This window comes from Chiloscyllium plagiosum, chromosome 36, assembly GCF_004010195.1.
Source record: "Chiloscyllium plagiosum isolate BGI_BamShark_2017 chromosome 36, ASM401019v2, whole genome shotgun sequence".
NCBI classification, from domain to species: Eukaryota; Metazoa; Chordata; class Chondrichthyes; order Orectolobiformes; family Hemiscylliidae; genus Chiloscyllium; species Chiloscyllium plagiosum.
In genome coordinates this window covers 1,501,655-1,516,582 of record NC_057745.1, presented here as the reverse complement: position 1 = coordinate 1,516,582, position 14,928 = coordinate 1,501,655, and the positions used below count along the sequence as shown (strand labels likewise).

The following is a 14,928-nucleotide window of genomic DNA, read 5'->3' as shown; positions in this document are numbered from 1 at the left end:
TCAATATTCAATCGATTGCATCCATCTTCTATTTCAAATATGTGGCACTTGTGCTGAATAACCTTCAAAACATTACAGTAGGTGCATCAATATTTGTTTAACCATCAAGAGAACAAACAAACCACAGATCTTAAACCAACAGGTTGAAAGGTTACAGGTACAGGCATCAAAGTGGAGTTGAGGTATGATCAGATCCGCCATATTCATATTGAATGGTGGAGCAGGTTCGAGAGGCTGAATTGCCTTCTCCAGTTCCTAGTTCTTATGTGCCTAAATCCCTCTGTCTCCACAAGATTGGGTTGGTTTCATAAGGTTACTATACAACAATAATCTGAAAGCAGGTTATTTTCTCCTCTATATTCTAGCAGAAAGAGATTGTTTTAAACTAAGTATTATACAATCTAGCCCTAACCCCAATTTACTCCTCTCCTGAAGGGGCTACCTGACAATTAGATAAAAATTCCTCCAAGTCCCACTACCCTGATGTTTCTCACACAAGTGACTATTCTTCATGTGCAATCCTGACCAGCAAATCTGAGAAAACTATTCAAACCAAAAGTGGAATTTGGGAATTCAGGTTTATAGAACAACAAGTTCCTCTGAAAAGGCATAGTTTACAACAGGTGTAACACAGGGTTTCAACCGGTGATAAAGCTGAAGTTTTCATAGTAACCTTTAGCCAGAAGTATGAAAAGAAAGGGTTTACAGGGATATGGGCCAAGTGCTGGCAAATGGGACTAGATTAGGTTAGGATATCTGGTCGGCATGAATGAGTTGGACCAAAGGGTCTGTTTCTGTGTTGTATACCTCTATGACTAAGTGCCAAGTGGATGATCCACCTCGGCCTCCTCCAGTGATCCCCAGCATTACAGTTAACTGTCTTCAGCCAATTCAATTATCTCCATGTGATATCAACAAACAATTGGAGGCATTTGATACTGTAAGTGCTATGGGCCCTGACAATATTCCACCAATACTACTGAAAACTTGTGCTCCAGTACTTGCTGCTCCCTAGCCAAGCTCTTCCAGTAGAGTTTAAACATTGTCATCTACCTGACAATGGGGAAAATTGCTCAGGTATATCCTGTATATAAAAAGCAGACAAATCCAACCCAGCCAATTACCAGCCTATTAGCCTACTCTCAGTCATCAGTAAAGTAATGGAAGGTGTAATCAGTAAGTGCGTCAAGCAGCACTTTCTCAGCGATAACCTGCTCAGTGATGCCCAGTTTGGGTTCTGCCAGGGCCACTCAGCTCCTGACCTCATTATAACTTTTGTTCGAACATGGACAAAAGAGCTGAATTCCAGAGGGGAGGGGAGAGGGACAGCCCTTGACATCAAAGCTGCATGCGACTGAGTGTAGCATCAAGGAGTCCTAGCAAAACTGGAATCAATGGGTATTGGGGGCACACTCTCCATTGTTTGGATCAGACCTCGCACATAGGAAGGTGGATGTGTTTGTTGGAGGTTAGTCATCTTGGCTCCAGGACTTCTCTGTAGAGTTCCTCACAGTAGTGTCCGAGACCCAACCATCTTCAGCTGTTTTCATTAGAACGTAAGAAATAGGAGCAAGAGTGGGCCATCTGGCCTCTCGAGCCTGTTCGACCATTCAATAAGATCTTTTTCCTGGACTCCGCCCCACTTACCCGCCTGCTCACCATAAAACTTAATTCCTTTGCTGTTCAAAAATCTATCTTTGTCTTAAAACGATTCAATAAGGTAGCCTCAACTGCTTCACTGGGCAGTGATCAATGACCTTCCCTTTATCTTAAGGTCAGAAGTGGGGATGTTCACTGATATTGCAATGTCCAGCACCATCCGCAACTTTTCATTCATACCACACAAATGCCAGGCGATGATCATCAATAAGAGACAATCTAACTAATGCCCCTTGACATTCAAGGGCATTAGCATCACTAAATCCCCCATTATCAACATCCTGACCAGAAACTCAACTGGACTCGCCACATCAACACAGTGGCTACAACAGCTGGTCAAGCTATGAATACTGCAATGAGTATTCACAGTAAGTACTATGCATCCCCCACCCTAACTGACACTCAGGAGCAGCAGTCTGTACTATCGACAAGATTTAGTTTAGAAATTCACCAAAGATCCTCAGACAGCACCTTCCAAACCCATAACCTGCAAGATCCCCTCCAAGCCACTCACCACCCTGACTTGGAAATACATTATCGAACCTCTACTGCTGCTGGCCCAAAATTCTGGAATATGTTGTGGTTCTGTTCGCTGAGCTGGGAATTTGTGTTGCAGACGTTACGCCCCTGTCTAGGTGACATCCTCAGTGCTTGGGTGCCTCCTGTGAAGCGCTTCTGTGATCTTTCCTCCGGCATTTGTAGTGGTTTGAATCTGCCGCTTCCGGTTGTCAGTTCCAGCTGTCCGCTGCAGTGATCGGTATATTGGGTCCAGGTCAATGTGCTTATTGATTGAATCTGAGGATGTCACCTAGACAGGGGACGAAACGTCTGCAACACAAATTCCCAGCTCGACGAACAGAACCACAAAAACGAGCACCCGAGCAACAAATCTTCTCACAAACTTTGAATTCTGAAATATCCTCCCTAATGGTACCATGGGTCAATCCACACCAGGTGGACTGCAGCGGTTCAAGAAGGCAGCTCACCACCACCTTCCCAAGGGCAACTAGGGATGGGCAATAAATACTGGCCCAGCCAGCGACACCCACTTCCCAAAAACTAATAAAAACACAGGCAACTTGAAGAAAACATAAAAATTGAAGTGTAATGTTGAATCAGTATTTATTCATAGAATCCTGATAGTGTGGAAGCAGGCCATTTAGCTCATTGACTCCACACTGACCCCCCAGAAGAGCATCCCACTAAGAATCACTCTGCAACCCCATCTCTCAAAGTCTGCATTTCCCATGGCTAATCCACCTAGCCTGCACATCATGGCCAATCCAACTAACCTGCACGTGTGGACTGTCAGAGGATATCAGAGCACCTGGAGGAAACCACGGCAGACACACAGATAGTGCAAGCTCTGCAGAGACACTCATCTGGGGGTGGAATCGAACCAGGGTCGCTGGCACTGTGAGGCAACAATGCTAACCACTGAGCCACCAAGCCACCCCAGTCCGTGGGATAATTCCAGACAACCAGGGAGGAAATCAGTTTAAAGACCTCACCTGAGAGACTGAGTTTTGGATAGTGCAGTACAATACTGTGAATGTCAATCTTGATTTTGAACTAAACTATAGTGGAGGCTTGATTCTTCAGATTCAGAGGCAGGAATGCCACCAACTGAGCCACAGAGAAGTCTAAGGCCACTGTAGTTTACCTTCTACCATCTGGGTAGTTTGATAAGATGCGATTATGGGAGTTATTGTCTGACCACAATGATCAATCCTTGTAGTTTGAGTCTACAGCAGTCCCAGATATCAGAAGAGGAAAACTCCCAGTGATTGAAAGTGTAGAAACAACAGGTTCAAAGTCATTTGCTCCCAGTGTCATGACACAAATTACTGATACTCCATCTCAAAATATTGCTAAATCTGAATGAATCACTACCTATTCATTCCACTGTTTTCTTTGAATCCTGTTCCCTAAATTGAGTACCTGCTCAGTGAAAGGAAACGCTAGAAATAGAATATCCTCTTCAAGGTGAACTAGTTTATTATGATCCACGCTAACTACTCCCCTCAGAATTCTAAAAGCTGTCATTACGTTACCACTCAATTCAGTATTAAGAAATCTGCATACCTACCAGGTTTCAATGGGGTTTTCTTATCCTCTTCATCGTCATCCCAGTTGTCCTATGGAAACAAAAAAGGTGAACAGCACTTAAGCTACTAATCTTCATTACTTATAATGAAAATGGACATAAGAAAGCTTTCAAACTACTGATTTACTTTAGTTTTTGTGGCCCACTTGTTACAGCTTTGTAGAAAGCAAATCTCTGTAGGTAACAGGTCATGAATATTATAAACTGCAAAAGGGAACCATTAGATCATGTAAAGCCTAGTGTACCTTCTTTATGGAGTACACCACAGTGTACAGTTAAGACACAGATTAGAAGATCATCGCTCAATCCACAGTCTGTACTGAGCTGATCTCAGGTTAGCCGCTGAGGTAAAGTTCGCCTCTGCATTCCTGAAATAGGAAGGCGACAGATTGTCGCGGACTTCTGTTAATGGCTTCAGTAGCCTCTGTTGGTAAAAGGCAGGTATAAATGACAATGATAATAGGATCAGATCACTCTAGTGCCCTATCAACATATTCACCTGTTAGAGAAGGAATTCTACAGTGGCATATCACCAAATGATTTGCCTCAGCGAAACTGAAACTGGCAAGAGAGTACAGTGCAGAAAAAACCAGTGGGAAGTAAATGTTAAATGCAAAAGGACAAAAGTAACTGACTAACAAACAAGTCTGAGATGTGACCAGACAGATTTGTCAGATTATAAAAAAATTTGATTGGTTAGATGTTCAGAAAATGTTCCAACTGCAGGAAAACCAAAGTAGAGGTCATAAATATTGAAGAACACATGAATGAAAGAAGGATGAATCAGTACAATTAGAAGCTGGCTGAGAAAGATCAGAGGCAGTTAGTGTGAAACAGCACCATGTGCATGACCCAAATAAGACAAGGGAATCCAGATGGTAAGATTCTGTAAAGTTGTAGACCAACACAGGCAATTTAGAGCATACACAGAGACCCATGATGGTCCCCAACTAGGCCAAATGACCCATTTCTATTCTGTAAACAGTACCAACACACCAGAATATTCAAAATTCTCAACTCTCAAGCAGTGTGAAGCACAGAGAGTGAGGGCAAAAATTACTTAGGATTGATCTTTCTAATCCCTCTACATCTATCTTTATGCGATTTTCACCTACGTTAAACCTCATTAACACCCCTGCTGGTATCTCTGTAATTAGTAATATGGCACATGAATTGCAAACCTGAGCGATGCCTGACACAGAGGTGTCACACTGCAAAGACTGGCAGATTGTATAAAACAGGGAGACAGTGAGGTCTGCAGATGCTGGAGATCAGAGTTGAGAGTGTGTTGCTAGAAAAGCACAGCAGGTCAGGCAGTATCCGAGGAGCAGAAAAAGCAGAAAGATGAAAGGCTCAGGCCGAAACGTTGATTTTCCTGCTCCTCGGATGCTGCCTGACCTGCTGTGTTTTTCCAGCATCCAAACTCTCACAGCATATTCATTTGGCCATTCACAAGGTACTTTGTAATCATTTGCAAATCTCTTGGGGTCCAATATTAGATGTGATTTGGAAAACGGACAAATGCTAAATAATTCTAAGTGTGCAATGAATTATACTAACGCCTAATTTAGGATTGCCTTTGGGGCTTGCAGTGTGATATATCTGCATGTATGAAAGCAACATATATTAATATATAAGGCCTTATTTGTAGGCAATTCTTAGAAAGTTCAGAAAAAGTATGAAAAACAGTCTGCCCTATGCATCCTACTGGCTATCAGCCATATAATTCAAGAGGCAAAAATACGGAGAGAGAGCGTAAGAGATAACAAGGAAAATTAAACACCAGGAATTCCTCACCAACCTTCAAACTCTATGAAAGCAGTCTCTGGGATTAACAATCGCAGATCTTTTCTCTCATAACAATCTGATGCTGTGGAGTCATGCTAAAACCCAAGTATGTAATTTCCACTAGGTCGCCCAGTAAATGTTGTTAGGGAAATATGCCACGTACAATTCTTTCAGATGACTTGTCCCAAGTCACCCTCACCGATACCAAATTGAGCAAATTCAATCTTGTGCAAGACATTTACTCTCCTGGAGCAGAGAGCGACATGTCACCCAGGGGTAGCATTCACCACATAGAACATAGAACACAGCTCCATATAGCCTGCAAATGTATGTCCAAATATGAGCCAACTCATGAGAAATGCACGATCACATTTTTGAAATCTTGCAAACATTTCAAGGCCTTTGAAAACCCTTGGTTCTTCCTCATCCGAGGAACTGTATGGGGTTGGCTAAAAAGGGTGTCTTTCCGCAGTGACCCGTGAGCATGCAGTTAGAACACCCATCTGTGGATTTCTCAGGAAGTGCATTTGCAACTCAAGGACAAAGATAAATTTCAGTGCCTGACTGACATCCAGCTGACCAAAGAAAAAAAATTAAAAGTTCGACCAATGACCACGAAGTGAATACACTAAGTTTTAAAAGCAGACCGACAGAACAACAAAATTCTATAATCTTTCCCAGCATGTCTCTGCAATCATCTGCATTTGAAGACAATCACCACAATACCTTTGTGTCTGTTAAATCATACCCTCAACAAAGATATCATCTCATAGAAACATAGATTTATGGCACAGGTCGTCATTTAGACCATTGTGTCTATATCAGACAGGAAACAGCAATCCAGCTTAATCCCACATTCCTGTATTAGCACCTCAAGTGCATTTTTTAAAAATGCGATGGGTTTCTGCCACTACCATAATTTCTGATAGTGAGCCATAGACTCCCACAGTGAATGATTACTCAAGTTCCTACTAATCCTTCCAACAATCACTTCAAATCTATGACCCTTGGTCACTGACCTTTTTAATGAAAACAGGGCTTCCAATCTAGTCTATCCAAATTCTCACAACCTTGGACATTTCAAACAAATCTCCCACCCAGTCTGCTCAGTTCCAAAGAAAACTCAGCATATCCAATCTTTCTTCAGAAGTAAAATTTTCATTCCTGGCAACATTCACAGAAATTTCCTCTCTATCCTTTCCATCTTATCTATTGTCTAATTCAGTGCCCAGAATTCAAAAGGCTTATTCAAATAAATCTTTTATAAGGTTCCATCATAATCTCTGTGCTCTTATACTTGAGGCCTTGGCCATTAAGGTACAGAGCCCCTTCTTAATCATATTTCCTTTCCAGCCACCATCAGGGATCTCTATTATATATTCTAAATTGCCTATGTTGATCTATTTTCAGAATCTTACTATAATGGATTCCCTATCCTGCCCAAATTTCTTTGTTTCTTATCTCTCCAGATTTAATGCTGTGCACCACCTATCAGTGTGCCTATCACACTTAGCAACGCTGTCTATTTAAATTGGGGTAAAAGTGTTGCACTCCTATCAATTTATCAAAACAATGCACTGAATGTCTACTCTTATGCAGGAAGGGACATAAAGTCACCCTTTAAAAGTTGGAATCACTCAGCTTTATCACTATCACAGTGCTACTGTGCCAAAAGCTATCAACACTATACTAAAGCGATGAGTTACTATCTCTTTAATGGGCAATATTTATAGATACCGAAAACCCCATTCTACTTCATAAAGATGTACTGCACGAAAACAAACCCTTTGGTCCAAATCGTCCATGCTGACCAGATATCCTAAATAAAACAAGTCCCATTTGCCAGCATATGATCCATATCCATCTAAACCCTTCCTATTCATATACCCATCCAGATGTATTTTAAATGCTGTCATTCTACCAGCCTCCACCACTTCCTCTGGCAGCTCACTCCATACAGGCACCACACGCTGAATGAAGAAGTTGCCCATTATAAATCTTTCCCCTCTCACCTTAAATCTTTGCCTTCTAGTTTTGGATTCCCCCACTCTGGGCGGAAAAGTACCTGTTTATTTCCCCTATCCATGGCCTTATGATTTTATAAACCTCTAACACTCGAGGGAAAATAGCCCCAGCCGATTCATTCTCTTTCTATAGCTCAAATCCCCCAACCCTGGCAACATTCTTGTAATTCTTTTCTGAACCCTTTCAGGTTTCACAACATCCTACCTGTAGCAAGGAGACCAGAACTGCACACAATATTCCAAAAGTGGCCGAACCAATCTATCCAATCCAGAAGTGCATAAATGTTCAACTATAGAAGCAAGTCATTCAGCCCACGTCTATGCTCATGATGAAAACTCCACATAATCGTTCCCTACTCAACTGGCACATTACTTATTTCTTTCATCCACGTGTAGTTATCAAGCTGTGCTTTAAATACATTAATGATCATTAATCATGTGACAATATATTCTCACCACAAAAATTACACAACTAACATTACATATCAGTATTTCAATCAGTGAAGCAACATGCAGAAATCTGGAGACTCCAGGGACACCTATTCTTAAATGTCTTGACATATTCCTGTGAAATTTTCCATCAAATAGAATTGCTCATATCACATTAGTGATAGACCATATCTGGAAGGAATAAATTTAATCATTTGACTGTATGGTATTCGCAGCTCAAACAGACAACACCAAATCAGTCCTCACGAGATGTAATCAACTTGAACGACTAAAACTGTTTCTCTCTATATTCATATGTCAATCTGTTGAGTACCTCCAACACTTTGTCTTTAGTCGAGATGCATGGATCTGCAGTACTTTGCTTTTTGTTTCATAGCTATCAAATTTAATATAAATGATTGTATTTACTAAATTCGGAGGCTGATTTCATCCTACTATACTGCATGGTCTATCTGCATAAGAGTATTCAGCACTGAGCTCAAGGTTTGAATTCAAGCTGATGACACATGGAGTATTTTACAATAGTCAGCAAAACCACTTCTGATTTTGCTGACAATTTAAAAACTTTTTAACCTTGTTCTTGCTTTTGAAATCACCAGAACAGCTTTACTGAAGAAATATGGCAATAGTTCTTCTATTATGCTCAGATTATCACCAGGATTAGTGTGAAGTGAGTAAGAATTTTGGATACTGTCAGATTGAGGAAATCTTTTATCACTGTTTAGTTGTAACAAATGCTATTTCCTGAATGTACCATCAATTCAACCCCACAAAACAAACAGTCTTTGAAGTGTGCTTCAAGAGGGAGTATCAAACATCCAATCCATGGAACAGTTACACCTACTGCAGTGCTGGCTCTCCCAGGCAATGTTCTGTACAATCTACGAGACCTATGCCATAAATATCATCACTGCTTCTCTCATTTGGCAGGTGAGACAAATAATGTTTGACTGGAGTAGCAAGTGGACTAGGAAAAGAGACAGGTTGATCATGGTACTAAGTATTTACTTCACAGCCAACAGAAACGGACGAACACAGGAAAAGGAGATGACAATCCAGCTCCACACCAACAAAAATCACAGCTCATCTGCGATCTAACTCCACATACCCACCTTTGTCTCGGCCCCCTTTGTACCTTTGGTCCTGGGGATTCATCACCCTTTGATGCCAATACTCCCTTTATTACTGTTACTTTGCTCACATTAACTTTTTAGCACCCTTGATACAGTATTAGTTTCTTTGGGATGCCTATCTTGCTATTCCCTTTCTCTGTTGTGAATACTGACACAAAGTAAGTACCTTATTTTATGATATCACTACTACTTTAAGGAGTGTACAATGCTCCCTGCAGTATGTTTTCCAATGCAAATTTTAACTCTGTTGGAAGCACCTTCATTTTGTAGTTTGTACAAAATGCTTTGCCATTTCTCCATGCAGCCAGGATCATTTGAATTATGGAGGTTTAGTGTACCATTGCTCTTTTCAGTTTCATATTGGCATTTCACTTTTAGTTGAGAACACCATTACTTCTGCAATGCGATTTATGTATGCATTAGTATTATTTTACAGCTTGGACTTTTAACTAGTGGCATGAGATTTTGGACAGTGTGTATGAGAGGTTTAATAACTAACTTGTAATTCTTACCTGTTTAAAAAAAAATCATGGTTCCAGTATGAGAGGAGAGAGCCCGGGATGGCAATGGAAATTTGTTTGCATTGGGAGTTTTAGAAGCACAGTAAACACTGAGTATTAGCTTGCTTCCAACTTAGAAATCTCAGGACTTCTTTGTTTGCTTTGGCGAAAAACTCACTGTGGAAATCTTCTGTCTTCACTGCAACACAGTCATCCAGGTAATAAAAATATAGTGCTGTACAAAATCAGCTGATCTGACTACATCTTTGGAGAAAGAAGCGTGAGTGAAGGGTTGTAATGGTCTCTAAATGATAACAGTTTCTCTCTGTTGATGCTGCCACACCCAAGTTTTCCAAGCACTTTCTGTTTTAACTTCAGATCGCCAGTATGTTGCTTTTATTTGACAGTTACCACATACGCCTGAAGATCAATATGCTTTCATATCAATGGGATCAGATTTGTCACCATGCAGTGTAGATGCAGGACATGTGTTGGTATACAGTATATCTATCATCCCCAATAAACAGATAAAATACATGGATACACTGGAAAGTAGCGAAAGATATTGATGTCAAGCACGTGTAGCTCAGTGCTTGAATGTCTAACCACTAAGTCAATTAAGTTTGAGGCCCTTGGCCGAACAGTTAAGCGGTACTAGCTTTGTAATGGTGGGAGTAATGTGATAATTTTTCTGTATAACCTTTTGGAATTAATGTGCTAAGTGAAACTATACACTAACAATATTTTCAAGTATTTAAATAAAACACACACTTGGGTTGAACTAAAAAATTGACATTGTTTTTCATTACTTTGCTCTTTCTGTGCTTTAATTCCCCATGATAGAGAAATCTGAGGAGACTCAAATTTAACAAACTAGGTCTTTACCCCGATAAAACAACAAAGTGATGGAAAAATCTTTATCTTGCTATATCATTAACTTAATTATTAGAGGGTAGACAGCAGGAAGGAAAGAAAAGCCAAACAAATGGGAGCACAACCATCTAACACATGAGATTCACCACAACAAAAATTTACATTCTCAAAGGGATAAAGTCTAGCGAACTAATGTGAGAAAACTGGTCTCCTCGAAAGGACCAATAAATGATTGGAAGTTACGCTCTACCTCAACCAAACTCAGACAAAAAAGGCAAAAATTGACACCAAGCCACCTTTTAAACAAGTGACCAAAATTTTGTTCAATGTACCGACTTTAAGAAGCAAATTAAAAGGGAATAAAGAATAGAAAGGCTGTGAAGTTTAATTTTGACATGGGGCAGCTGAAAACACAGCTGGCAGCAGTGAGTGAAACTTGGAGGAGCAAACCAAAGGATGGAATTAGAGGAACAGAGAACATGCAAAGTTCCAGGGAAAGGGGGAATCTACGGCAGGTTTTGAACAGGAGGATTGGCAGGTTACACTTCGGGTGCTGAAGAGTGCCAACTTCGGGATCAGTGAGCCAAGGAAATATAACGTGTAGCAGGTGGTAAGGAGGACGGTATTGCCACTCACCCCAACAGCAGGAAGCAAAAGTGACGCCCCAAACTCCCTTCAGAAATTAAATGCGGCCAACCTGCATTTGTATAGCATCTTTAGCATAGTAAGAGACAGATAGAGCCAGAGATAAACGGTCAAGGGTGGGGTAAGCTGCCTTGGGCCCAGCTCTAGTGTTTTCTTTACCTTCACATCCTCGTCCTCATCCTCGCCTTCCCATCTGTCCACGATCACCGGCTTGATCACCGGCTGGTTCACCGGCCCCTGCGTCTGGAAATCGTCGTCTGCGAACAGAATCGAAGCCGGTCATTAGTTTGAGGAGGGGAAAGGGGCAAAACGTGAGAATGGGGCAGGGAGAAAAGCCAGAAGGATACTCTCGGCGCCATTAAAGCCGAAACACAAAAAGCGGCGCTCACCCCAGCCGTCCGAGTCCGCCATGGCCACCTGCCCGCTCTCTCCGTCACGCCGGGGAACTGTGGGATACTGGAGGACTAGACGTTGTGGTGTACTGGAGGTCCCAGCTAGAGGACTAGGCATTGTGGTATACTGGAGGTCCCAGCTGGAGGACTAGACGTTGTGGTATACTGGAGGTCCCAGCTGGAGGACTAGGCGTTGTGCTGGAGGACTAGGCATTGTGGTATACTGGAGGTCCCAGCTGGAGGACTAGGTGTTGTGGTATACTGGAGGTCCCAGCTGGAGGATTAGGCATTGTGGTATACTGGAGGTCCCAGCTGGAGGACTAGGTGTTGTGGTGAACTGGAGGTCCCAACTGGAGGACTAGGTGTTGTGGTATACTGGAGGTCCCAGGTGGAGGACTAGGCGTTGTGCTGGAGGACCAGGCATTGTGGTATACTGGAGGTCCCAGCTGGAGGACTAGGCGTTGTGGTATACTGGAGGTCCCAGCTGGAGGACTTGGCGTTGTGATATACTGGAGGACTAGGCATTGTGGTATACTGGAGGTCCCAGCTGGAGGACTAGGCATTGTGGTATACTGGTAGGCATTGTGGTATACTGGAGGTCCCAGCTGGAGGACTAGGTGTTGTGGTATACTGGAGGTCCCAGCTGGAGGACTAGGGTTGTGGTATACTGGAGGACTAGGCATTGTGGTATGCTGGAGGTCCCAGCTGGAGGACTAGGCATTGTGGTATACTGGAGGTCCCAACTGGAGGACTAGGTGTTGTGGTATACTGGAGGTCCCAGCTGGAGGACTAGGCATTGTGGTATACTGGAGGTCCCAGCTGGAGGACTAGGCGTTGTGGTATACTGGAGGTCCCAGCTGGAGGACTCGGCGTTGTGGTATACTGGAGGTCCCAGCTGGAGGACTAGGTATTATGGAATATTGGAGGACTAGGTATTGTGGTATACTTGAGGTCCCAACTGGAGGACTAGGCGTTGTGTTATACTGGAGGTCCCAACAGGAGGACTAGGCGTTGTGGTATACTGGAGGTCCCGACTGGAGGACTAGGCAGTGTGCTATACCGGAGGTCCCAGCTGGAGGACTAGGCGTTGTGGTATACTGGAGGTCCCAGCTGGAGGACTAGAAGTCCGCCCACCCCAATAGCATCGCTGCGCTGGGCTTTTAGCGACACCAGTTAGGTGAATTGGCCATGCTAAATTGCCCGTAGTGTTAGGTTTAAGAGGTAAATGTACGGGTATGGGTGGGTTGCGCTTCGGCGGGTCGGTGTGGACTTGTTGGGCCGAAGGGCCTGTTTCCACACTGTAAGTAATCTAATCTAATCTAATGTAAGTAATCTAATCAGTTTAAAGGGGGGGAGGTACTCTCTTTGTATCTATCTAACATATTGTTACTAAGGGAAGGATGAAGAAGCTATGCATGACAAGGGAAGGCATAAAACGTACAATGTGGTAAAAATGAGTGGAAAGGCTTTAAAAACCAGCAGAGGGTAACTAAAATAAATCAGGCTGGGGTATGAAATATTAGGGTAAGCTGGTTAGAAATAAAAAAAATTGCAATAGTTTTTTCCAGATATGTAAAAGAGAGACAAGATTGGACATTGGACTGGTGGACAATGAGGCTGGGGACTTGGTAATGAAGAGTATTGTGCACAGGTTTAGACCCCATAGGACCTGAGGGCATCGCCTTAGAGTAAAAGGCAGACCTTTTAGAAAGGGGATAAGGATAAACTTTTTCAGCCAGAGAGTGGAGAATCTATGGAATTCATTGCCACAGAAGGCTGTGGAGGTCAGGTCATTGAGTATATTTAAGACAGAGATAGATAGATAGATTCGTGAGTATCAAGGGTTATGGGGAGGAAGTGGAAGAGTGGGTTTGAGAAACTTATCAGCCATGATGGAATGGCGGAGAAGAATCAGTGGGCTGAATGGCCTAGTTTCTGCTCTTATGGTCTTAACAAAGCAATGGCAGAGGAATGGTGAATAGAAACTTTGCATCAGTTTTCACTGGGGAAGACACCAGCAGGTACCAGAACATTAGGACAATTGGGGGGAGGGGGAGCAGAGGTGGAATGTAATGGCCACCTTTAAGGAGAAGGTTCTGGGGAAGCTGAAAAAGTCTAAAGGGGAATAAATCATGAGGACCAGATGGACTACATCCTAGAATTCTGAAGGCGATTGCTGAGGAGATTGTGGATTGGTGGTGATCTTCCAGGAATCACTGGAGGCAGAGAGGGTCTCAGAGGATTGGAAAATGGTTAATATAACAACCCTGTTTAAGGAAGGAGGCAAAAGGCAGGAAAGTGTAGATCATTATTAAGGATTAGATTGTAAAATACTTTGAAGTGCATAGGGCTGAGTCAGTATGACTTTAAGGGGAGGTCATGCCTGACAAATGTTAGAATTTGTTTGAGATGGTAAGGAGCAAGTTAGACAAAAGAGAGCCAGTGGATATGGTCTATTTGGATTTCCGGAAGACCTCTGGCAAGGCGCTGCACAGAACGCTACTAAATAAGATGAATCCATGGCGTTAGGGACGAGATACTGGCATGGATAGAGGATTAGCTTAAAAGGCAGAGAGTGTGGACGAAGGGGTCTTTTTCAGATAGCAGCCAGTGGCTAGTAGTGGAAGTCTGCAGGAGTTAGTTTTCGAACCATAACTATTCACTTTATGCATTAACGATCTGGACAAAGCAATGGGAGAGTATTGTTGCTAAGTTTGGAGATGGCACAAAGTGTAGGGGCAGGTAGTGTTGAGGGAGCGGGGGGCTACAGAAGGACTTGGCCAGGGTAGGAACATGGGCAAAGAAGTGGCAGATTGAATTACAAGAAGGCAGGAGAATAAGGTTGAAAAACATTTCAGGATGATCGAATGGCCTCATTAGAGTCATAGAGATGTACAGCATGGAAACAGACCCTTTGGTCCAACTAGTCCATGCCAACCAGATATCCCAACCCAATCTAGTCCCATTTATCAGGACTTGGCCTATATCCCTCCAAACCCTTCCTATTCATATATCCATGCAAGGACTGTAACAAACACTACCATTGGGCAAACAGGCAGAAAACTAGCCACCAGGATACATGAACACCAACTAGCCACAAAAAGACATGACCCTTTCTCACTAGTACCCTCACTTACAGATGAGGAAGGACACCACTTCAACTGGGACAACACATCCAATCCTAGGACAAGCCAAACAGAGACACGCACGAGAACTCTTAGAAGCATGGCATTCCAACCGGAACTCTATGAACTTCTTCCCGACCTCTCGGCCCCCCCCCCCCCTCCTCTCCGGCCTATCACCCTCACCTCCTTCCACCTATCGTATTCCCAGCATCCCTTCCCCCCAATTCCCTCT

The 14,928-nt window shown here is 42.9% G+C and overlaps 1 protein-coding gene across 1 annotated transcript in view; it reads right to left on the bottom strand.

Annotated features, from left to right (window-relative positions):
- Positions 1–11,718, bottom strand: part of eif3jb (eukaryotic translation initiation factor 3, subunit Jb) — a 29,472-nt gene extending 17,754 nt beyond the window's left edge. The window contains exons 1-3 of the mRNA XM_043677123.1: positions 11,569–11,718; positions 11,339–11,436; positions 3,749–3,797 (exon numbers count right to left, since the gene is read on the bottom strand). Of these exons, the coding sequence (XP_043533058.1) occupies positions 3,749–3,797; positions 11,339–11,436; positions 11,569–11,689 (268 nt within the window). The 5' untranslated portion in view covers positions 11,690–11,718. The remainder of the gene's footprint in view (positions 1–3,748; positions 3,798–11,338; positions 11,437–11,568) is intronic.
- Positions 11,719–14,928: the final 3,210 nt, after the last annotated feature.